Source organism: Trichomycterus rosablanca, chromosome 6 (assembly GCF_030014385.1).
Source record: "Trichomycterus rosablanca isolate fTriRos1 chromosome 6, fTriRos1.hap1, whole genome shotgun sequence".
Lineage (NCBI taxonomy): Eukaryota > Metazoa > Chordata > Actinopteri > Siluriformes > Trichomycteridae > Trichomycterus > Trichomycterus rosablanca.
Window position 1 is genome coordinate 27,751,062 of NC_085993.1, and position 25,954 is coordinate 27,777,015.

General features: G+C 38.3%; 1 protein-coding gene across 3 annotated transcripts in view; it reads left to right on the forward strand.

The window, feature by feature from the left end:
- Positions 1-25,215, forward strand: part of tns1a (tensin 1a) — a 116,443-nt gene extending 91,228 nt beyond the window's left edge. The window contains exons 19-32 of one of the 3 annotated variants that reach the window (XM_062997635.1): positions 1,293-1,388; positions 3,386-3,412; positions 3,875-4,025; positions 6,705-7,330; positions 8,645-8,734; positions 8,819-8,947; positions 9,988-10,083; positions 10,350-10,427; positions 11,431-11,502; positions 16,230-16,259; positions 17,723-17,891; positions 22,431-22,499; positions 22,608-22,637; positions 22,739-25,215. In XM_062997635.1, coding sequence (XP_062853705.1) covers positions 1,293-1,388; positions 3,386-3,412; positions 3,875-4,025; positions 6,705-7,330; positions 8,645-8,734; positions 8,819-8,947; positions 9,988-10,083; positions 10,350-10,427; positions 11,431-11,502; positions 16,230-16,259; positions 17,723-17,891; positions 22,431-22,499; positions 22,608-22,637; positions 22,739-22,880 — 1,805 coding nt within the window. In that variant the 3' untranslated portion in view covers positions 22,881-25,215. The remainder of the gene's footprint in view (positions 1-1,292; positions 1,389-3,385; positions 3,413-3,874; positions 4,026-6,704; positions 7,331-8,644; positions 8,735-8,818; positions 8,948-9,987; positions 10,084-10,349; positions 10,428-11,430; positions 11,503-16,229; positions 16,260-17,722; positions 17,892-22,430; positions 22,500-22,607; positions 22,638-22,738) is intronic. The other 2 variants (XM_062997634.1, XM_062997636.1) reach the window with 2 other exon arrangements.
- The last annotated feature ends 739 nt before the right edge of the window (positions 25,216-25,954 follow it).

Genomic DNA, 25,954 nt, shown 5'->3' on the forward strand with positions numbered 1-25,954 from the left:
GTTTAACTAACGAACATTTTGACTTAAGAACAGCCCTTCAGAACCAATTAAATTCGTAAATCAAGGGTCTACTGACTTGAAGTACTCAAAAGTAATCCCTTACCCATTTGGTTATATAAGCTAATGATAAATAATGATTCAAGATGCAGTGCTGTCTTAGAGATAAGACATCATGGGTGTTTAGCTTAGGCTTGTGCCCTTGCCTTTTACACACTAAAATTCCAAATTTATATTATGCAATGTAGAGAGAAAACTATGCAAATCTCTGCAAATATTTCTTTGAAAGACATTGTTTTTAAATTTCAATAATTTTCTCACACATTTGTCGGCCATAGTCCAAAAACATGCAGTACGGTTAATTGAAGGTGTATTGCCCTATAAGTGAATTGGTGTGTGTGGTGTGTGTGTGTGTGTGTGTGTGTGTGTGTGTGTGTGTGTGTGGGTGTGGGTGTGGGTGTGGGTGTGTGTGTGTGTGTGTGTGTGTGTGCCCTGCAATGGACTGGTGCCCTGTCCAGGGTGTTACTTTGTGCCTTGCGCCTATTGAAAAGCTGGGACAGACCTTAATTGGTTAAGAAAATAATTGAGTGAGTGCATTTTATGACATGCATTTTAAATGTTTTAAAGTGTTTTTCTAAAGTGCCTTGACTCTGCCTACCCAAAATGCTTATCCAACTTTCATTTTTTTCCGGCTACTCCTGTAATAGGAGTCAGGATGATTCTGGCCCACATGTCTGATCTGGCTCAGGAGTTCAACCCTCCTTATGTTGTCCGGGCTTGGGACCAGCACTGAAAGAACACTGACAAGTGCATCTCCTAATGGCTAGACCTTTTGGCTACTCACCAACAATGCCAACCATGTCTGTGTAGATGCCTGTCCAGCTGACTGCAGTAGTTGCTAGCACATTTAACCGAGTGCCCATATTGCTTATTAAAACATACAAAGTTTAAGTTGTAGGTCTAATTTGAGGGATACACAAGCTTGACGACATGGTCCAGATCTAGTAGATTGTATTGATCATGCCTAGCAGTGTACATGCGTAACCTCTGGTTATGCATTGATTTTGTTTACAGACCCCATAAAATGCCATTTGCTTAGTAATAATTTCCAGTCATGATCATTTCTCCAGTTGCAGGGATGGTGTGGCAGTACACTAGCAGGCTTCAAAATGAGATTTTACCAAAATAATACCAAGCGGATGTTTTTTAAATAGAAGACTTAATAGAAGACTAGAAGATCATACTTTTAATAAAAGGCAGTTTTTATTTCCATTTTCTCTTTTTTTCTCACACAGGTCGATCGCCACCATGTCAGAGTAAAACTCCTTTCTTTTCTGTAGGCCCAAAATCTCCCAACCGGTCTGAGGTTCTGTTTCAGCACAGCAGTTCAGGTCAGTGCAAACAAAGCACCATTTTATACATCATCTGTTGTATTGGCAGTTCCCAGGTTACCCTTTCAATGTATCTTAAATCAAATTAAATAATAAAATTAAACAAACAAATTAATAATATTTAAATTTCTTGCAAAATTATTTTATTATCTTGCATTTCATTAGTTGGTTCAAATATATTGCAGATTGGCCTGCTAACTTTGTAAAAGCAACCAAGCCCTGTTCTTTTTTCCCACCAGGATTGCACAAAGTGAAAAAATAAATCTGTATTTGTACAGGTGCACGAAAACCTCAGTGTTAAACCTGGCTTTAAATAGAAAGATTTAAAAGTAAAATTACATTGACACTTGGAGAGGACTTGCAAAAAAACAGCAGATATTCACATAGCACATTGCAGCCTTCAAATGCAAATAAAAATTTGTTTAACTTTGACTATCAATTTGCATGATTAACCACCAGCAAAACAATTTTCACTTCACTTTGTGTTTTGGCAACACATTAGATCCAAAATGAAGGAAACACTAACTTATCTATAATAACAGGGAGATTTGCTCCATAAAATATTGCAACATAGTTTGCAGTCAAAGTAAAGATTAGTTTTTGGGTGACTATTTAGCTAGCTTGTAAGCATTTGCCTCAAATGGACTAGCAGACAAATAAGATTTTTCACATCCTCACAAAGTATAAAACTTTGTGTACATGTAGGACTTTATTTAATCCTTAAATACAAAAATATCTGTATATCAAATGTATCAATTTTGCTAATTGGATTCAAAATTTATCTATTTTAATTCTGTTCAGACTGAATGTTATCTATAGCTAAAATGCAAAATCATTGCCAAATTGCTAACTAAATCATAATGGTGGGTTATTTCTGTCTCTGATTTTTCTCTCAATGTGAATTGCAAGCTCTTAGTGGAACTATGGTTTTTCATAATGCTTGCATAAGTTACTAAAAGGCGAATAAATATCTAACACAACTTTGATTGTAAGATTACTTTTAAACCAGTTTTACAAGCAATTTAACAGCAGAATAGGAGTAGAAAATTCCACACTCTACAGTGCATACTATCATTAAATGGTTTAAGGTATCTGGAGGAATTTTAGTGCATTAAGGGCAAGGGCACACACATAAATTGAACACCTGTGGCACTGCATCAAGAACCTTAATTTATAAATAGCTGATATAACCACATGAGCATGGAATTACTTTTGCAAACCTTTGTCGAGCACTACAGTACAGAGTTACATTCACAAATGCCACTTGTTTGTTTATTAGGATTTGAACGTCATGTTTTACACTTTGGTTACATTCATGACAGGAATGGTAGTTACTCATTACACAAGGTTTATCAGTTCACAAGGTTATATCAAACACAGTCATGGATTAATTTAGTGTCTCCAATTCACCTCACTTGCATGTCTTTGGACTGTGGGAGAAAACCAGAGCACCCGGAGGAAACCCACGCAGACATGGGGAGAACATTCCAACTCCACACAAAAAGGACCTGGACTGCCCCACCTGGGGATCGAACCCAGGGCCTTCTTGCTACAACACACAGTGGAAACGTGTATTGTGGAGAGACAAACCCTATATTGTTGCACACCTTAATACATGTTTGCAACACCTAAAACACATCATCTCTTGGTATCCTCAGTGCTAAAATATCTTTTAAAGGGTGTGAGAAGGACTGGCAACATTACAAAGCACAAAAACCTGTACCGTCCCCAACTGCAACTGGAATGTGTTGCACTTGTGAAATGCAGTAATGGTTGTATATAAGAAGCACTTTTTTTTTTGCATTTTCCATTATGACCCAACTTGTTTCTGATTTGGGGTTGTAATATTAGGTTGAAATATTAGTCCCATACAGACCTCTAATTCATTTTCTCTGCCTTGCTGTGCAGTGTCAAATCTTGCTTCATGTTGATTTATGTTCTATTCTCTGCCAAGTTACTTCTTTCCTTTTTTCTTTTCTCATGCTTACCACTGTCAGATTCTGATTCTAGTGATGATTTAGAAGGTAAGCAATATTATGCCCAAACCCTCCTCCTACATTAATTTTATATCACCCTGCAACTTAACATACCTTAAGTCAAATGTTCTTTTTCTGACAGATACTCGTTTTCTATTATTGTATTTGCATGTTTATTTAGATGTACATTTTAGATTTTGTAACTTTTGTAAGTTGATGAAATTTAAATACCTGCAACAGTGTTCCTTTTTTCTTGATCTTACATATCTTTTTTTTGTGAACTGTCTTGCTCTAACCTCAGCGTTTCTGATTACCTGGATGACGGATGATTCTTTACAAAAATGTTGGCCTATGTCTTCTGATCTTTTGATGATTTTTAAAAAAAATGCTTTAATTATGTATATTATTTAGTTTTCCAACATCCCGTTATTATTCAGGAAACATCAAATAAATGCTGACTGGTCTTTGTCATATATAAACATCCACGTGTCCTGTGCCTTTTTTGTGCAGACCCTCAAGGCTACCCAGGTTCTGAGGTTCAAGGAGGAGGACTAGTGTCCCCAGTGCACTCGTCCTACCCTTCTGCTTTCTCAGACAGACAAGCTCACCCTTTACATGGTGTCAGTCCACAGCTGGCCAGCAGTGTCATCTATCGTGATGGGTAGGTGCACTTAAATTTTTGAGGCATCATTGCATCACTGTAAATAGCATTTTGTCATCAGATTCTTGGAATGTCTTACTAGCTTTAACAGGCCTTTGATGCGAGGATTCAGGTTTACTCAGCTAATGAAGACATTTCATACAACTGTAATTACCATCAAAGCTGGTTTCACCAAGTAACCACGGTGGTGAATGCATATAAAATCAACAAATGTGCTGGGTGGGATGGAATGGGGGGCACAAGGGTTCCAAGTCCCAAGCAAGAAGCTACCATCTGCAGATCTTCAGAACTCTGCTCCGCTGAGGATGAAAAATAACATTGAATCAATGTTAATTCAGCATGTTCACAAATAAATCAATTCTGACATTGGAGGACGATGCATCCACTTCCACTTGTTCCACCCACTGTGTCTGCTGAGGATGTCACTCTGTCACTTTTGTCCGCTAAGGATGTCACTCCGTTTCCTGTGTCCTCTGAGGACGTCAGTCTGCCTGCCTCTTGTGGCCACTGAGGATGATGCTTTACTTCATGTGTCCACTGAGCATGTCACTCCACTTCCTTTGTCCACTGATGTCACTCCACCTCTTGTGCACACATTTATAAAAACGCAGGCTGTTGGTAAACTATTCACAAATTCTTGGACCTCAGTGAAAGTTCACATTGTCCCAAATTACATTATACACTGGATGCTCATGATCTCTTTGCTCATGTCTGAGCAGAGCATCCCAAAGATTATCCAGAAATGTTATAAGATGGTAAGTGTTGTATGGCCTTAAAATCACATGGCGGTAAAAATAGTTGCTGATGGCCACATATATGGTCCCATAGCCACCTGGCTGACCAAGCATCTCTACAATGGCACTTTGACCAACTATGTTGCGACCTCTCCTTCTCCATTGTGAGATTAAACCCAGGTTTGGGCGGCACGGTGGCTAGTGGGTACAGCAAGTGGGTAGCACTGTCGCCTCACAGCAAGAAGGTCCTGGGTTCGATCCCCAGGTGGGGTGGTCTGGGTCCTTTCTGTGTGGAGTTTGCATGTTCTCCCCGTGTCTGCGTGGGTTTACTTCGGGGGCTCCGGGTTCCTCCCACAGTCCAAAAACATGCAAGTGAGGTAAATTGGAGACACTAAATTGTCCATGACTGTGTTCGATATAACCTTGTGAACTGATGAACCTTGTGTGAAGATAAACTACCGTTTCCTGTCATGAATGTAACCAAAAGTGTAAAACATGATGTTAAAATCCTAATAAACAAACAAACAAACAAACCCAGCTTTATTCAAGAAGATGAATTCATGAGGCTTCTCCATTGAGTCCATTTTCAAACATTCTTTATACACAGCGTAAACAGACTAAAATTGGTTTTGTGAATAACACTGCATGTCAGGCTTCATGTCTGTGTATACGTGTGCTGCTTTACATACAATACAGTATACAGTCAAGCCGGAAAGTCTGTACACCTCTTTTATCTTCTCCATGTTTTATTACGTTACAGACTCATTCTATAATAGATTGAGTTCATTTTTTTGTCACAAAATTCTACACAAAATAGCCTGCAATGACAAAGTGAAAGCAGGCTTTTAGACATTTGTGCTAATTTATTAAAAATCAAAATGTAAAATGTCATATGTACACAAGTGTGCACACCCTTTGATATGACACCCAAAAGTGAGCTGAGGTGCATTTTGTTTTCACTGATACTGCTTGAGATGTTTTTACCATTTAATTGGAGTCCACCTGTGGTAAATTCAATTGATTGGACATGTTTGGGGATTGCCAACACTTGACTATATAAGGTCCCACAGTTGACAGTGCATATCAGAGCAAACCCCAAGCCATGGGGTCAAAGGAATTATCTGCAGACCTCAGAAACAGGATTGTGTCAAGGCATAGATCTGGAGAAGGATACAGAAAAATTGCTGCAGCTTTACAGGTCCCATAGAGCACCGTGGTCACCATCATTCGTAAATGGAAGAAGTTTGGAACTACCAAAAATCTTCCTAGACCTGCCAGGAAGGTGAGCAGGAACACGAGGGTCACTCTAACACAGCTCTAGCATATCCTTGTGGAGATGGGAGCCATCCAGGCAGCACTCCACAAATCACGGCTTTATGGTAGAGTGGCCAGACGAAAGCCACTCCTTAGTAAAAGGCACATGACAGCCCCAGATGACTCTCAAACCATTAGAAACAAGATTCTCTGGTATACCAAGTGTCACGTCTGGAGGAAACCAGGCACCACTCATCACCTGGCTAATGCCATAATTTTGAGACTGCAGTAGTCATTAAAAGTGGTGTTTAGTGTTTAAAGAAATTTGAAGAGACTACACAATTAGATTGGTTGTGTTTTGCTATTTAAATTGTTCTTGTTGGATTGGTTTGATGCAAACACCTAAAAGTTTGTAAATTTTGCTAATATAATAAACCTAATTTGCATTGGGGGTGAATTATTTCGATTACAATTGTACATATGTCTATATACATGATGTTCTTTTCATGTAAATGTAAACTTTTAACTTAATATGTATAATAAACATTATGTAATGAGAAATGTATAGTGTAGACTGGCTTTATCAAAATGATTCATTTATAGTCTTTAATAATAAACAAATTGGGTCTTGTCTGTGACGCACTGTCATTTAGCTGGTTGTTGATCTTTTCCCCACTCTTTTTCTCTTTAGCAGCAATGTAAGGAATGTCACTGCCGTTCCCTCATTTCCGAATGATCCTGTCCATGCCCCGCTTTTCCCAGACCCTCTGGGCTACCTTGACCCAGAGGAGGCCACTGTGAACGTAATGGGGGTGCACCGAGTTCCTGGCAGTCCCAACACACTTCATCGCACAGTTGCCACCAACACACCCCCAAGCCCGGCCCTCCAGCACCGGATTGGTGGCCAAGGCAGCCCAGGAATAGGACGTCACATGGTGCTCACTGAAGGTCCCAGTGAATCCTCTATGCCCAACAGCCCCCTGCTAAGCCGGAGTGGCAAATTTGTTCCACCTAGCCCCATTCTGAGCCGGCACCCTTTACCTGCACCCAAACCTGGAAATCCCACAGCAAAAGAGCATGTTACAGTCGATGACAGGCAAGGTGCACAGTCTAGGCAGAGCATATCCTCTGTGGGGCCAAACACGATGCAAACACAATCCATCCCTCTGGATCAGACTACAATGAAGAGGGAGCAGAGTGTAGAGAGAGTATCAGCAGACAGCATGCAGAATAGCAAGAATCCATCCCCAATGCCTGCACATGCACCCAGTCCCACTCTACGTAGCCCACTAGAGTCTGCAGTAGTTTCCATCTATGGTAAGTAGTGAATCAGAGTAATTAAACAGCTTAATAATATACCATTTAGGTAGTATTACAAAAGTATTTGAACAACCCATTTATTTGGTCTTTTATAGAAACAATCCTAATTACATTTTACAGCCTTTTTAGAAAAACATTGTTAGTTACAGAATTCCAGCTTTACAACGATTTAGTTCATTATTTTACTATCCTGTTGGAGCTAACTTCTATATCTGTAACTTTAGGACCAACAACAGTTTAGCCATAAGATGGTAGGCTACACAAGTGCACTGAATATATGCAACATTTCATGAATAAGCAGCTCATAAAATCCTAATATAAGATTGTACAATGCCAAGCATTAGCTAAAAGTGTGTAAAGCATGACAGCTGTAGCAAAATAAATGTGTTTTCTGGGATCACACAGCAGTCTAGATTGCTGTGAAAAAGTATTTGCCCCATTACCAATTTTCTCTATAAATGCAGCTTTTAAATAATCATTTAATTTATTACAAATAAGGATTTATTTGAACCTATATTACCTATAAAAAAAATAATTGCCACCCTTGGCAGTAACAACTGCAATCAAACAGAATTGTTTTAATTTGGCTACTCTGGAGGGTTTTTAAAAATAAAAAAATCTGTTTCTTTTGAGGGATTTAGAGGTGTACTAACTTGTGTGTTTCAGATCATTCTCCTGCTGCTTAACCCAACTGAGCTTTAGCTTTAAGTCACAAAGTTCTGGGCAGAATTCTCAATCAGGATTTTCTGACAGAGATTCATGGTTTCATTAATTATAAGTCATCCGGGTTCTGCAGAAGCAAATCTTGCTTTAGTTTATGCCTTACAACTCTCCCATGGATGCCATTTTTGCCCAGTGTCTTTTTTGTTGTGAAATTGACCTTAACTGAGACAAGTGAGGCCTTTAGCTCTTTAGATATTCTTATCTGAAGTTAAATCTAAGGGGCAATTGAATTTGGTTAACTGGTTGATTTAGTAGCTAAGGGGGTGATTACTTTTTCACATAGGTGCACGTATATAAAAAGCATTAAGTGTTTGCTTAAGTTGTCTTTGTCTAAGATGTGAGCAATAACCCATCTTTGCTTGCAAAGACTGAGGCTTAGGTGGATCCCCTCACCTGTTACCAGTTCACTTAATTATTGTGGAACTTTTCAAAAACTACTTCTTTAAACTTTTTGCTCTTATTTTTAACTATTCTAGAAACAAGTTTGTATATTTAATATAATTGTTAACAATGTATGTTTTTGTTTAACTGTCTATATGTCTTGTGCATTCTAATTATATCTTTTAACTGTCATGATACTTTTTTTAGCTGATGGTCCTCCAGACATCAAACTCAATGTAAAGTTTGTTCAGGATACATCCAAATTCTGGTACAAGCCAGACATCTCAAGGGACCAAGGTAAGAATTTTAAAGGAAGAAAAATGGTAAGCAGGAAAAATTATTTCAAGATAAAGCTAACATTTCTTTGCTATGTTCTTACAGCTATCAGTCTGCTGAAAGATCGCGAGCCAGGGGCTTTTGTGATCCGTGACAGCCACTCGTTTCGTGGTGCTTATGGTCTTGCAATGAAAGTGGCCTGTCCTCCTCCAACTGTGCAACAGAATAAAAAAGGTGAGAAAACTTGATTTATTAAAGGTGCAAGGAATCTATTACCATTTTTCATTTAGCCGCAGGTCTTAAACTCTTTGATTACACAGCAATGCTGTTGTGACAAGTCGTGTTACATAAAGTGTGCATGTTCCTGAAAAGATGTTTTTTTTTAAAGCAGCAAAGGCCTTTCTGAAACTAATGCAGACATCAGCTTTAGAATTAGTGTATATTCATATAAGAAAACAAATAGGTAGATAAGGTAGGTTGTATTTGTACTGTTTTTGTTTAAAAACAGAACCAAATGGATTTACCAATTACGTTGATCTTTTTTTTTTTGTTAACATTTTACATTCTGACCAAAATTACCTGGTTTTAAGCTTTGTAGTACACAGTGATTAGTCAAAGTTGGGATTATTGCAGTACAAACTAATAAATTATTGGATGCAGTGCCGTCTGAGGGATCAGTGATCACAGGAGATACAGACGTTCAGGTTTCTATGGGACTGAGATGGTCATAATAAAATAAGATTTTGTGTTCTAGAAACCATTTTTGTGTTGATCTGGATATATGTTTTAGATCATTGACCTGCTAGAAGATTTCATGGAGACCTATTTTAGTTTTTTTGGCAGAAGCAAACAGTAAAGAAATGTATTGTTGTAAATCAAAGAGAGTGCGCAATGTAGGTGAACGGATGGCATTCTTTCTCCCCTATGAATCAAAGCGTTAGACATTTTTGGATGTTTGGCTGTTTCAGCTGTCATCTGGTGTTGCAAGAAAAACAGTTTCAAATAGATGGCTGCTTGTTCTGCGTGAGATATGTATCTGTTGTGTAAAAAAGGAGACTTTAGTTAGTTATGAGGAATTGGCTACAATTGGGGAGGGTGTATTCCTTGTTTCATGACACAAATATCAATTTCAGTTACAATATGTCATTGTTATTGCCACATTACCCAGGATTTTAGAAATTGTTTTTAAAAAAATCTTGTTTATAGGGAACTTTTTATCTTTTAATTAATATTGTTGTATTTCTTATAATATTGTTGTTTATTTCTTGTTGAAGCTGGTGACATGACAAACGAATTAGTGCGACACTTCTTGATTGAGACAAGCTCAAAAGGTGTCAGACTGAAAGGCTGTCCCAATGAACCATGCTTTGGTGTGTATTCTGCACTTCACACACTACACACTCTTCACTAAAGTCCATCCTTGCCTAAGCACTGCAAATTGTGGTGTTTTTATTGATTGAACCAAATGTTGGTTACATTTTCTGTGACCCACTAAATCATTCTATCTGTTGTGTTCGTTTAGTTAGAATGTTATTTTAAGTAGAGTTCTACAATAACTGTTTTGTTAACTCGTAGGCTTTGTGTGTGTGTGTGTGTGTGTGTGTGTGTGTGTGTGTGTGTGTGTGTGTGTCTACAGGATGTCTGTCTGCACTGGTGTACCAACACTCGATCACACCGCTGGCTTTGCCATGCAAGCTTATGATCCCCACCAGAGGTAAGAGAGTTATAGTGTAACACTATAATGTACAGTGGGGGAAATAAGTATTTGATCCCCTGCTGATTTTGTAAGTTTACCCCCTTACAAAGACTTGAACAGTCTATAATTTTTATGGAAGGTTTATTTTAACAGAGAGAGACAGAATATCAACAAAAAATCCAGAAAAAACATTAAATAAAAGTTATAAATTAATTTGTATTTAATTAAGGGAAATAAGTATTTGATCCCCTACCAACCAGCAAGAATTCTGACCCCCACAGACCGGTTATGTGCACAAAAAGGCGGTTATGTGCACAAATTAGTCCTGTCCCTGTATAAAAGATTCCTGTCACAGAATCAGTTTCTTCCATTCAAATCTCTCGACCACCATGGGCAAGACCAAAGAGCTATCAAAGGACGTCAGGGACAAGATTGTAGACCTGCACAAGGCTGGAATGGGCTACAAGACCATCAGCAAGAAGCTTGGTGAGAAAGAGACCACTGTTGGTGTGATAATTCAAAGATGGAAGAAATACAAGATCACAGTCAATCACCCTCACTCTGGAGCTCCATGCAAGATCTCACCTGGTGGGGTAAGAATGATTCTGAGAAAGGTGAGGTCAGTCCAGAATTACACGGGAGGAGCTTGTCAATCAATCAATACTATCAAATACTTATTTCCCCCACTGTATTATATAAAATGGTAGCTAAATATTTGGGAGCAGTATTTAAGAGCAGTTTTTTTTTTAATTTATGGTTTCTTTTTTTTTATTTTACCTTTTTTATCCAAAGGTGTTTATATTCAATTGTGATGCAGTAATGCAGCTGAAAAGTGCATACCTTACTGTTAAAATAAGCTTGGTATTAGCCATCCTATAGACAGAAACAAAATCCAAATCTTATTAAGTAAAAAAAAAAGTTTTTGATACCTGTTTGGGCCTAAATTTATGCAAAACATATTTCCTTTAAAACATGAAGAGTGTATATTCCTTTATTTATATATTGTATTTTTTATGAGCAGATCCCAATGAAGAAGCTTTGGAGTTGGCCACAATGGCAGATTCTGCAACAGATCTCCTGAAACAAGGAGCAGGTAAAATGTTTTGTCTTCTTTTCATGGTTTGGCTGAATACTGAACAGAAAATATATAGATGTATGTTTCAGTGAAATACATACAAAGAGAAACAAATACTGTAAGGAATGTACAGTACAATGCAAATTGGAAAAGTAAAAGTGAAAAAACTTTCATTGATGCCATATATTAAGATTGGAAACAAATCACAAACATTTTCTTTGCTGAATGTATTAAATATATAAAATTATTCAAATGTATAGAAAACATCAGACCTAGAGACAAAAACTAATTCCCACAGCAGCCATTTTTTCCCAAAGTCTCGTACATCTGCCCATTTAAGACGGATCGTAAACAGGATGCATGCCCAGAGATGTTTGCAGGAGACTACTAAAACGCTTGGAAACGCTTAGAATATATCTCTAAAGTATTTAAACCCTAAACTAAAACTAAACCAGGAATACTAGTTCCTAAGCTAAAGTTAGGAATGGCTAACAAGGAGCAAGGTACAATAGGGAAACCAGGACAAGGACATGAATAAGGACAAAACAAACATCACAATGTGACCATGACAAAGACGAGGACTAAGACTAGACAATAACAAGGTACTAGGATCTCAAGGTTAAATGAAGACTAGGGTTAAACAAGAAACAAAGATTTCAGGGTTATACTATAGCTAGGCTAGAACAATATGCAATAATCAAGGCTAGACTTTGTGAAACGGGACCGCTTCTGTAGGAAATAGAAAGCACCCAGTGGCACGCCATAGTTTAAAATTACTACCTAGGTGAGATTTCTCCCTATTTAATTCGTGTTTCATTAATATTGTGTGTGTGCAGACACATAGGCAGAACAATTGCTTGCTTCTGCTGCTGCCTGTATAGCTCAGTGGGTAGAGCACAGCTCTTATATTCCATCGTCCCGAGTTTAAATCCGGCTTGGGGCAATCCTCTACTCCAACAATGAAGTTACACAAGCTCAGCAACACACAAATATTCTTATCCTGCACATTGGATCCAAACCTTGTGCTGGTAAATAATAAACATTAAAAGCAAGTTAAAGTCAACATTACTATTACTTACCTCACACAGTCCCTTTCATCTTGGAAGTGGACACCACTGATGTAGGGGTTGGAGCAGTTCTTTCCCAACATGCAGGCCCCAACAACCTCCAACATCCCTGCGCTTATTTTTCACACTGACTGACCCCGGCTGAGAGAAGTTATGAAGTTGGTAATAAAGAACTGCTGGCAGTCTCAATTGCTCTTGAGGAATGGAGATGTTGGCTAGAGGGGGCAAAACATCAGTTCCTGGTCTGAATGGATCATTAAAAACTTGGCATACATCCAAGACGCCAAGTGCATCACCCTCGGCAGGCCAGGTGGGCATTGTTCTTTGGCCAATTTGACGATCTCTCTTGTGCTACCGGCCAGGGTCGCACTAAGCCTGACTCCCTCTCCAGATAGTGGGAAACCTCAATGTCCTCTTCCCCCAGCGAGCTGATAATACCGGGATCCCTGATAATGGTCCCGATACGATGGGGTCTGCTGGAGGCTATTTGAGAGGCTCAGCAATGAGAGTGGGACCCCAGTGGTGGCCCTCCAGGGACATTATTTGTACCCACTTCTGTCAGAGCATGGACTCTTTACTGGTGACACACCTTTACCATTTACCACCTTTCCATGTGCCACCCTGGAGGCACCCGAACCCTTGAGTTCATTTGGCGGCACTTTTGGTGGCCATTCATGGACAGGGACTGTTGAGATACTCCTGGACAAGGTGGTTAGAGTCCATGGTCTGCCTAGCAATCTGGTTTTGGATCAGGGACCCCAGTTTGCTAGTCAGTTCTGGGAGGCCTTCTGCAGGCTTTTGGGGGCCTTAGTTAGCCTATCCTCTGGTTTCCACCCCCAGTCAAATGGCCAGACTGAGAGGGTAAACCAGGATTTAGAGAAGACCCCGTGATGCCTGGCTTCAGCCAACCCGTCAACATGGGCCAAACACATGCTCTGGTCAGACACCATGCCCACAACGCACTCATCCTTTGGAATGTCGGGTATCCACCACCTATCTTCCCAGAGCCGGAATCTGATGTTGGAGTCCCAGCAGCTAGTTAGATGGTGCAAGCAAGCCTGGCGGAGGGCACAAAATACCCTTAGATTAACCACCAGGAAGAGGCACTTGGGCCCCTCTTTGTGACCCAGACAAAAGTTTGGCTATCAAGCAAAGACTTACCATTTTCCGTGGGGTTTCGAAGGCTGAGCCAGAGGTATATGGGACCATTCAAGATCCTTAGAAGGGTGAACCCAGTATCCTATACACTTTCCCTTCCCTGGTGCATGAGAATAAATACAATGTTCCACGTATCACACCTCAAGCTGGTGCTTTGGCGCCCCTATAACCCCCTTCCAAAACCAATAATAACATATGCTATAACAAGGTACAATGAATCCATCCTAATATCACAATTGGGTTTATTGCTTTACTACAATACTTCAACCTAATGGCCCTTAACATGAACAAAGAAACAGGGGAAATTTATGCACACAACAGTCATTGAATAATAGGGAACAGGTGGTGATCATGAAGGTGAGGGCAAATCAGGAGGCAGGAGCTGAGAAAGAAGGAGCATTGAACATAAACGAACATGTCCATGTGCTCCCGGAACTGAGGGTACCTGACACAAACAAAACACAGGAGTTGTGTGTTCCAGGAGACAGGCAAAGCTGAAACCATGACAAATCCCCCTACTTAAAACACAGTTCCTGACACATCAACACAGTCGACAGAGGGAGTCTCGGGCCTTGGGTTGTTTGGATGCTGTGGTGCCATCAGGTATTGGTGGCGAGACATCTGAATGACCATCTGGCAGCAGCAACAAGGCCTCTAGAGAGCCATTTTGCAGCAGTGGTGAGACCTCTGGAATACCATCTGGCAGCGGTGGCAAGACCTCTGGAGTACGATGTGGCAGCAGCAATGAAACCCACTTAAGAGTCTTCTGGCAGCAGCAACAAAGCATCTGGGTAGCCATCAGAAGTGAGCATGGGGCCATGGGAACCAACAAGGGTCCAGGAGGGAACTTGGAGACCAGATCAACCTGGTAGAGTCTGAGTTTGAGCTGACTGGGTAGCGAAGCGGCCTGCTGGAATGAGCAAAGTCTAGCTTGAACAAGCAAAATAATGTCTGGGAGCTGGCTGAGGTAAAATGAATTACTTGGGGGTTGGAAAGAACCAATTGTGACTGAGAGCTAGCTTGAATGGGCAACACTAACTGGTGGATTGGCTGAAACCAGCTAGGACTGTGACCTGATAATAGTTGGGCAGACAGGCTAAAGGGAGAATCAGCTGGAACTGACTGTGGCAAGAACTGACTAGCTATGGGGCTAGCTGAAACCAACTGAAACAGACATGGATGTGGCCAGGAAAGAGCAACAAGGACTGATAGAGACAGAGTGAATTAACGAACAGGCCTGGGTAAACTGAATCTAGGGACCCATTCAAACTTGACTAAAACACAGACATGGCTAAGACATTCTGTGGAACTTGGGGTTCTTTGGATTTAACAGACAGTTGTGCAGACAGAGGATCCTCTTCCATATGCATTAGGCACAGGGCTGCATTTAAAATGGTCTGTAAATACTGGAAGCATCACTGCTTCCTCAGTGAACTCTGGCTGATAGGTGACATCCCCAGTGAGCACTGGAAGGGGGATAACTGGGTGACAAGTACAGTCCCCAGTGAGATGGTTAGCTTGCACAGGGGGTATTATGTGGCAGGTAACATCACTAATAGGCCCTAGAGACAGGGTAATCTCCATAGTGGCTACTTGGTAACAGTGGGGGAGCTATACTATGGACATGGGTATCTAGGCTAAAGTCTAGGGCTATCCTAATGCCTATGCTAATTATACTACACTAATCTAGAACTACACCAAGAATGCTTATTCCTAAGCTAAAGCTAAGCTAATGACTAACAGAGACATGAGGGGCAAGGCACTATGGGGAAACCAGGACAAGGACAGGAATGAGGACAAAACAGAGACCATACTGTGACTATGACAAAGGACTAAGACTGTACACAGTACAAAAATCTCAACGTTATACCATGGCTAGGCAAGAACAAGGACATCAAGGTTATACCATGGCTAGGCAAGAACAAGGACATCAAGGTTATACCATGGCTAGGCAAGAACAAGGACATCAAGGTTATAGTATGGCTAGGCTTGGCCTGGCTAGAACAAGGTTCAAGGAAAATATAATAACTTTTATAAGGGTATCCAGCACTGCTATTCCACTTCAACCTAACAGCCCTCAACATGAGGGAAGACAGGGAAATCTTATACACATGACAATTATTAAATAATAGGGAACAGGTGGTGATCATGAACATGACGGCAGGTCAGAAGGCAGGGACAGAGACATAGGGGTGTGGAGCATGAATAAAAACATTAAGTCCATGTGCTTCCTGAACTGAGGGGGCGTGGCACATGAACAAAGCTATGTGGACTTATGTGTTCCAGGAGCCAGGCAAAGCTGGAACCATGACAAAGTCGCCTAATTTCTTAATAAATACTTTTTTTTTATTAACAACATGAATATACCAAATTTACCAACACCAATTTTCTTCTTTCTGTACAATGTCAGTACTGTTAATTCTATTTTAACTCGTATAGTTGAATGCTTAGCACTCTTTGCTTTGTGCCTATTTTATATGTCATATTTCTTCTCATCCTTCATTCAATATACTGTTCTAGGGCCACCAAAGCATCATGAAGAGTCTCATGGTAAATATGGTCTACTGCTAGAAGCTGTTTAAAGACTCCTCCTCACACCTGTGCATGGTCATTTACTAATAAAACTCACAAAGTGTTTTACCTCTCACAGGACCCTGCTGAGACAAGTAATATGTCGTTTATGTTATTGTGTACTGTGTGTTTGCTCCCACCTTGCAGTGCCTGGACCTGACCTGAGTGTTCTCGTTTTTGTTTTTTTCGCATGAATAACATCACCCTAACTTTGACAAAATTTTCAACAATCTAGATAAAGATAAGCCCTCACCAACAACTGACATAAACTGCTTTTGTTAATAATGTTACATTTTTGTAAAGTTGTGTTTTTACACTTTTTGTGCTGGATTTTGTTAGAACGACTTGGCAGGTGACAGTGTGGCTTAGGATATGTTTGATGGATTTATATAGTTATTACAATTACTGTAACTATGGAGTTACCACTATTTTCTTTTGCTCTTAAGAAAAGTGAGAATCCAATTTTAGCCTATAAGAATTATATTAAAGCTTAGACTAATACTCCACAATGATATTTCTATATGAGGGATCTTTCGAAAAGTCTCCGCACTTTTATATTTTGGTTGGAAACGGTGAGTGTGGGAGGAGTAGCTCGAAGAAGCTTTATGGGGAAGAAGATTTTCATGTGATGAAGATGTGAAAGCAGTGGTGCATCAGTGGCTACAAGCTCAACCAAAACACCATATTTTTGGTAAAAGTTGGTATGACACTGAAAAAAAAGCATCCTTAAGTGACCATGTAGAAACATTTGTTTTTGAAATTCTTAATAAATAGAGTTTTAAAAAGTGCGGAAACTTTTTGAAGAACCCTCGTATATAGTTTTTATTATACAGAGACCAACATCTGCTGTGGTGGCTGTACTACTTTAAAAGATCAGCAATAAATGCAAGAGCTAAAGGTCATATGAGTAGTATGTAGTCAAGCCTACATTTTAAGGCAGCCCGTTTAAACTGAATAATTTTTAAAATACTTTCTACAACAACATCCAAAGCATACCTCACTTCAACAAAAGAATGGCTTTACCAGAACAAGATTTTTGAATGGCCCAGCCAGAGCCCTAGTCTAAATTCTGAAGAGGACTGTGGACAGGAGATGCTTTTGCAGTCTGACAGATTTAGAGAGCTTTTGCAAGTAAGAGTGGGCAAATGTTGCCAAGGCAATTTCCCCCTTAAAGGTTTCAGTTTTTTTTTTTTTTTCATTGAATTGTACAGATTATAGGTGGCATTAAAGGTGGAAAAAGTTGTTTCAATTGAAACTGAAATTATTCATCTTGTTCTCCTCTTCTCATCTACATCAAAAAAACCTGGTATTGTACAAGGTGGTGTAGAGCTTTTATATCCACTGTATATGCAAAGTCTGAGAAATATTTGAAATGTGGCAGACAAACCAAATAACCCAGTCATTTATTCCTAATTATTTCTTTATATCCTGTTTATCTGCAGCTTGTAATGTTCTGTACATAAATTCAGTGGACATGGAGTCTCTGACTGGACCACAGGCTGTGGCCAAAGCCGTTAGCAAGTCTCTGGATGCCAACCAGTCTCCAACCGCAACAGCTGTCCATTTTAAAGTGTCCTTGCAGGGTATCACTCTCACAGACAATCAGAGGAGGTAAATTTAACAGGAAATTTGATTTAACATATTTGATGTGTAATGTTACTGAGGACCACATATAGAACCTTTTACCTTTGAAAAATGTGTTTAGTTTGGTGTTTACATAGAAATTATTGCAGTGGCTACACTGTAAAAAATTTATTGTAAATTTTACAGTAAGTTATTGGCAAAAAAGTTGCCAATAAAGTATTGTAAAATTACAGTAAATTACTACGGATTTGAATTACAATGAATTATTGTTTTATTGGAATGGTAATTTACTGTAAATTATTTACAGTTGACTACCACTTTTTTACAGCAAGTCAAGTCATTAAGAATAAATACATTATAGTACTGTAAAAATATATACAAAAATTGGCTGTAATTTTTTATTATTACAGTATATACCTGGCAACTCGGTTGCCAATTAAAGACTGTAAAATATTAACTGATATAGTACAGGAAAATTACGGCTACTATCTGTTATCTTACTTCATTAGAGCTCTGGTTTGAGAAATGTTTTTGACAAATTACTATATAAATTATGCACATCTACAAATAACAAACCATACAACAGCTTATGTTTCATAAAGCATTTTTAATAATCATAATATATGCAATATGTTAAATTAATGAAATTTTTCTGCAGACCATTAAGAAAATATATGTAAATACACTGATAAGCCATAACATTAAAACCACCTCCTTGTTTCTACTCTCACTGTACATTTTATCAGCTCCACTTACCATATAGGAGCAGTTCTACAGTTACTGACTGTGGTCCATCTGTTTCTCTGCATACTTTTTTAGCCCACTTTCACCATGTTCTTCAATGGTCAGGACCCCCAGAGGACCCACACAGAGCAGGTATTATTTAGGTGGTGGATCATTCTCTGCACTGCAGTGACACTGACATGGTGGTGGTGTGTTAGTGTGTTGTGCTGGTATGAGTGGATCAGATACAGCAGCGCTGATGGAGTTTTTAAATACCGTGTCCACTTACTGTCCACTCTGTTAGACACTCCTACCTAGTTGGTCCACCTTGTAGTCAGAAATGATCACTCATCTATTGCTGCTGTTTGAGTTGGTCGTCTTCCAGCAGTGACAGTGAGGTGTTTAAAAACTCCAGCAGCGCCGCTGTGTCTGATCCAGTCATACCAGCACAACACACACTAATACACCACCACCATGTCAGTGTCACTGCACTGCTGGGAATGATCTACGACCCAAATAATACCTGCTCTGTGATGGTCCTTGGAGAGTCCTGACCATGAAAGGAGCTAACAAAGCATGCAGAGAAACAGGTGGACTACAGTCAGTAATTGTAGAACTACAAAGTGCTTCTATATGGTAAGTGTAGCTGATAAAATTGACAGTGTGTGTAAAATAATATATAACATATATAATTTTACATAAGAAACAAACTGGCATAGAATAAGCACACACTGGACTGAACAACTTTTGTAAAGCCCCATATACATTTTTAAAATGCATATAAAATGTAGGCCACAAAAACAAGTGTAACTCCAAACTTACTTAACACACAGTCATTCTACATTCTAAAACCCTAAACATAGCATGAAAAACAGAGAACTTTTGTGTAGGCCTATCTCTGCTGTGGTCACAACATTTTCATTAAACTTACATGGATAGCCAGTCAAAATCCATTAGTTTTCTTAGAAGACTGCAAACATTAGCATTCGTTGAGAGTGTCTTTTTCTCCACGACTTTGCCACTTTTTGCTGATAACCTTTTCAGCAGAGTTCTTGGAGCCAGTGTTTGGGTTAATCCCCATGAAGCACCTGGAAATATCACACAAAAAGATGTTATAATGCAGACTTTTAATGCTACTTTAAAGTTACTTACATCCATACTTTGTAGCCTTACAAAAAAGTTAAATATTTTAAAAAAGGTATAAAAATCTAAACAATTTTTGTTTCTGCTCAGAGATTTGTTTCACAGAAATGCATTCTAGATTACTACCAATGATCGTGATATGCAATACACAATTTTTATAATTATGATTGAAACATTGCTCTGTGGTACTATGTATTAGGTTTTGTTTCAAATTAATTAACTGATCTGTGAATACTGAGAGCTGTATTTCACAGTTTAGCCACGCATAAAAACCATAATTTACCTTTGGATGAATTCGAGAGTGCATAAGGTTTCCTCTTGGTATTCCAGGTTGAAATTATAGAATGAGTCAAACAAAGCTGCCAGGCCTGCTGCAAAGTTGGAGTGTGAAGACATGACCACCTGCCCCTCAATACTAATCATCCACCTTAAATTAATAAACATTTATGCATATTAATACCTTTAATAAGACCAAGCAAATATTTAAAGGAAAACAACCAGATCTGAGCCCTATTTTCAAAAAATTTTGGATTAATATTTTTAGAGACAAAAATAATAAATTCAGTGTTGAGTTGAATCAACAATACTGCTAGAGAATGTTACAAAACATAAAAATAAACCACTTTTTACCACAGACCGGTTTATAATGTTATTATCAGTTCAAAATGGAAGTTTTAAATAAACACTGAATCAACTGATCATTTTTGTAAAAATATTAACCCAAAACAATGAGAAAATAGAGCCCAGTTTAAAAAAATGTTTCCCTTTATGCCAAAATAATACATTAGTTGACTACCTTGAAAAATCAGTCTTGGAGAGTCTGGCAAAGAAAGTGGCTGGTGTGGCCATGTCCTAAAATACAGGATATATACATATATATATAAACTTAAATTATTGACACAGTTTGAGATTCATTCTGGAATAAATACAAGCAGTCTTAGAATTAGAGTTTAAGCTCATATATCTTCACTAAGTAAAAGCAAATCAAATTAATACTTACATCAACTTCAAAAATCAGTCCATCAGACTTCTCCTTAAAGTATGCCATTAGCAGAAGAACAATGCATGGTACCAGTACAGTAGGTCCGGTGGATTTGGTGCATTTTATGCACTTTCAGGTGCTGGGTAAAGACAGGAAGAGTATTACATTCGTTTTCACACAACTTGCAAATGTATATTGCTGATTTCAAGTCTAAAACGAATATTTAAACTAAAGGAATGCAGTCGTTTGAACTTAGCAAAATAGTAAATAAGTAGTCAGTATAGAGCTACTTATTTAGCGTAGCCAGTCTTTCAAAACACAGACGGTAGCATTAACATTTATACCTTCTTTAACCTGCACGATTTCGCTTAATAAATGTGTCACTATTAATAGTTTTTTTTTTTACGTTACCTTTGTTGGTACGCAGTTTGCACATATCCCAAAGTAGTGACTGTATTAACACAGGTTGCTAGCGCTAGTTTTATAAAAGTACTAAACGTTTAGTATTTGCATAAACTTGGTCACACTATTGGTGCGTTTTAAAAAAGAAACGGGTGTTTATACTTACAAAGCTCTCCGTTACTTGTCTAAACGGCTGATAGAGGCAGCAAGAAACTCCTGACACAGCAGTAAATCTTTGGAATTTTGCGATTTTACAGCAGGCAAAATAACCGCCTGTTTTTTGCTCATATTTTACTGCTAAATATACAGCTGGCAGTTGTAAGCACATTATGACCCAAAATGCTTTGCGTTTTACAGTATAACCATGGAAAAGCGTAAAACAGTAATTTACTGTACGATTTTACTGTAAAAACTACAGCAATTTGTTACAGTGTAGGGAAACCTGTAAATAAATTAGAATTAACTTTTTATATAAGCAGTTTATGATTTATTTTGTGAAATTGGTATCAGGGAGCTTCAAAACAGTCTGTGGCTCTACTTCTCGGCGTTGGATGCACTGACACATAAGGTCCCAGAGGTTCTCAATTGGATTTAGCTGAGTAACCCTCCAAGGATAAAGACCATAGGCCAAACCAGTCAAGCTGGATGATGTTGCAGGCAGCATAACATTCACCACAGCATCTCTTTCATGTCTGTCACATGTGTTCAATGTAAATCTGCACTTATCTGCAAAAAGAGAGGGGTGCCAATGGCCAATTTTGTTGTTCCCTGGCGAATGGTGCTCAGCTATAAGCACAGGTCTCTTTAAAGGAAGTTAAGCCCTCATTCCACCCTCAAGGAGTCAGAAAGAAGCAAACAGTTTGGCCAGAAAGACGGCAGCACAACAGTAGCTCACTCATTCTGTATGGCTCTGGCAATGCTGCACCTATTCCTTTCCGCACAAAGGACCAGATACCGCTGAGTTAATGCCCTTCTTCAGCCCTGTCCAGCTTTCCTCATGTAACAGCCTGTCTCCTGGTATCTCCTCTATTCTCTTAAGACTGTGCTGGGAGACACAGCATACCTTCTTGGGAAGGTTTCTTGGTTGCTGTTGTTACTTTCATTTGCATCAAAGTTCGTGAAATAGATTCACAATTGCAATCAAACATGTAAATGTACTTGGTGTTATAGTGTGATGATTAAGTGTTACCTTAATTTTTTGAGCAGTGAATAAACTGTGCTACATTTTCTACTATACACAGTGCACATTTGTACCATTTATATTATAGTTCTTTCTATTGTAATAGCTCAACCTGCTGTGCCCACTTTTTGTCTAGGATCTTCTTTCGTCGTCATTATCCGATCAACACAGTCACATACTGCAATGTAGACCCACAAGATCGGATGTAAGTACAAGAAAACCCTATCGGTTACTTTTTTGATACAACAAAGCATTTTAACATTTGAATTTTTGTAATGTCATTTTAACAATTTAACGGTGATCTCTATGACAGATGGAAAAAGATAGATGGAGGCTCAGCGAGGTGATTAAAATACATACAAATATTTTAAAAAATCATAACATTGTTACTAAAACAATAAACACTTGTCAACTGATTGTTTTTCTTTCTTCTTCAACCATTAGGCTCTTCGGTTTTGTGGCTCGAAAGCAAGGAAGCACAACCGATAATGTGTGTCATCTGTTTGCTGAGCTTGATTCTAACCAGCCTGCCTCGGCCATCGTTAATTTCATCTCCAAAATCATGCTCAACGCTCAGAAGCCCTGAGGAAAGTGACCCAAAGAAAATACCTCAATGGTTAAACTAAATTTCAACCTGGGTGTGTTTTCTCTTGCCAAAAAGAATTTTCTTTATTTTCTTCCAACTGGTGTGGATATTAATAGTTGTCTTCAGTTGATGGAAGCTGGGCCTGTTCTGAGATTTTTGTTGCGAAAACAACTCGGAGGAGTAATGAAATGTGATTAATAGCCCAGTAGCCTATCACACAAACTTTTCTGGAAAAGAAAATGAGAAAATACAAAGGGAAACTGTTATAGGGACATTTTAACGATAACGTGCAAGAGGACATGGTTGAACCAAAGGTAGAGCTCAGAAAGAAAAAAAAAAAAAACATGCCATGTGGGACAATTTATTCTTCAAAAAGATTTAAAAAAATCCCTAGGGATTAACCTATTTGTCTGGGAAAAAAGTATGAAGATGACATTTGCATGTTTGCTTGCAAGTAACCTTCAATATGTTTGAACTTGAAGATAAAAGCGCAGCTTGCTGTTGTGTAGAAACTTTTTTTCTGAAAAAAGAAAACAGTTCCTTTCTCAACAGACCAAATGCATCTTAGAAAAAAAGAATACACTGTGGTCCAACATTGGCAATAATATTCATCTTTCCCAGGCCTGTTGATTTTGTTGGATAGTTTGTGTGTGTGTGCCTGTGGATGTGGGACTTCTAAACGTACTGCCATCAGATACTGCGTGTAAGGCTTATTAGTGATGGACAAAGATCTGACCGGTGACATTCAGCTGATTTCTTGATACCATAATGATAGTAAAAAAAATCCACAGCACCCTGCACGTGGTAGTAGATCTTTAGATCTTGTGTTCTGTGCTCAGTCGTTGATCATATTTCATCCTTCGGCTTCTGCACCACAGGCAACATATGCTAAATGGACCCTCATTATCATCACCATCATCATCACAGTGCTTGAATGCATGTGTAGATTAATTTAGTACTCAAAAGAAAGGTCTGAAACTGAGACTTGATGTTCCTTGCAATGAGATAAGGACTCACTGGAGTAAAAAAAATGCTATGCTTGTATGGTGTGTCCTTCTCAAAGCATGGTTTTATTTAAATACAAAAAAGTAGATTATTTTTTTAATTAGAGGATAATTTCTCAGTCATAGTTACAACCTCATCCTTTCTCACTGTATCAGCTCCTGACTTTTAACAAACATAATCACACATTAATCATAGCTAACAACAAATGATAATAGGTATGAAAAGAATTCTTATATTACTAGATATGTATGTATTACTATAAAAAAGATAACTAATGATATATTTATTTTTGTTGCTGTTACTCATAAGTAATAAATTTATTGTTCAGGAAAAAAATGCCATAAAAAGACTTATGTTGAGAGATTTAAAAATAATGGATAAAGCAAAGGAGTTTGTGCTATCACTTTGTTTTGAGTATGTGTTCATTGTGTTAATTTTGCTGTTTTAGGATGGAAAGACATCAATGCAGAAGATTAAAAAAAGAATAATGTAGGCATACTTAAGAAAAAGACTATGTGATTACCAACATATATAAGTTTTGCCAGGAATGCTGTCTGTTATTGTGCAATTCAGAGTTATCACGCACATTATCTGAAGTATGATCATGTGTACAGTGAGAAGTCACATGTGTAGGAATGTAAAAAAAAAAAAAGGCAATGCAATACATTGTTTGCCAAAGTAATGCTGAATTTGATGCAATTCCACTGATGCAATTGAAGTGACACTGCTTTTGACATCCACTTACCCCACAGATGATTAGAAAGCACTTACAGATTTAGAATTAATCTGATGTTGAAAGCAACTGGGTTTTTTTTCTTCTTTTTTTTCATGTTTGTTATGTAAGATCTTAGATTATAAATTAAAGTTGCATTACTTATAAGCTAATTTAGTTTCTGCAAACATGATACCAACTTTGACAATGTGAATTTAGTACATCAGTTCCCTTAACACATAAATTACTAAAAGATTTATTTAGTATTCTAAACTCTGGTGATGAGCTCATCTCTTGCATAAGTGAACATTTTCTCAATCTGTCTTCAATGTACTTATGTTTTTGTAGATTTTTATTTATTTATTTTTTGTGTCCAGCAAAAAGAGGTTTCTAAAAATTGAGGTCTAATATAGCAGTGCTAATATGTGTTCTGTTAACTGTTACAGGGAAGTAGACAGCTTTGTTGACAGGTTCTTGAAGGGCTCGATTTTTAAAGGTGTGAATGGACTACTAATGCTACACGGAATTTATATGTTTACTTTTTCATGTGCTTGTTGTCATTACTTCATTGTCTCTGAAAAAAACAAACATTAAAAGCAATACAACACTGTTTCAAAAGTATCTACATTGGTCATTTTTATTGTATTAACTACAACCCCAAATCAGAAAAAATTGGGACAGTATGGAAAATGCAAATAAAATAATTTTAGAGCTACTAATGAGGTGAAAAAAGTAAATAATAATGCGATTTTAAACAGGTGATTGTAATCATGGTTTGGTACAAAAGCAGCATCCAGAAAAGGCTGAGTCTTTGATGAGCAAAGATGATCAGAGGATCTCCAGTTTGTCCATAAATGCGTGAGAAAATGATTAAAATATTTAAAAACAATGTACCTTAAAGAAAGATTGGAAGGGATTTGCATATTTCGCCCTCTACAGTGCATAATATCATCAAATGATTCAAGGAATCAGGAGGAATTTCAGTGCGTAAAGGCCAAGGGCGCAAGCTTAAGCTGAACGAGTCAAGCACTGAGTTGAACCAAAGGTAGTGAGTTACATGCACAAATGCCACTTAACTTTACAGTGCAAAAAAGAAGCCTTATGTTAACCATGTCCAGAAGCGGCGTCGACTTCTCTTGACTCGGAGGCATCTAGGATGGACCATCACACAGTGTAAACGTGTATTGTGGTCAGATCAATCAGCATTCCAGGTCTTTTTTGGAAAAAATGGACGCTAAATCACTTGGTATCCTCGGTGCCAAAACGTCTTAAGTGTGGTGAAAAGGAATGGCAACATTACAAAGTGGTTAATGCTTTACTGTCCCAACTTTTTTTGAAATGTGTTGCAGGCCTGAAA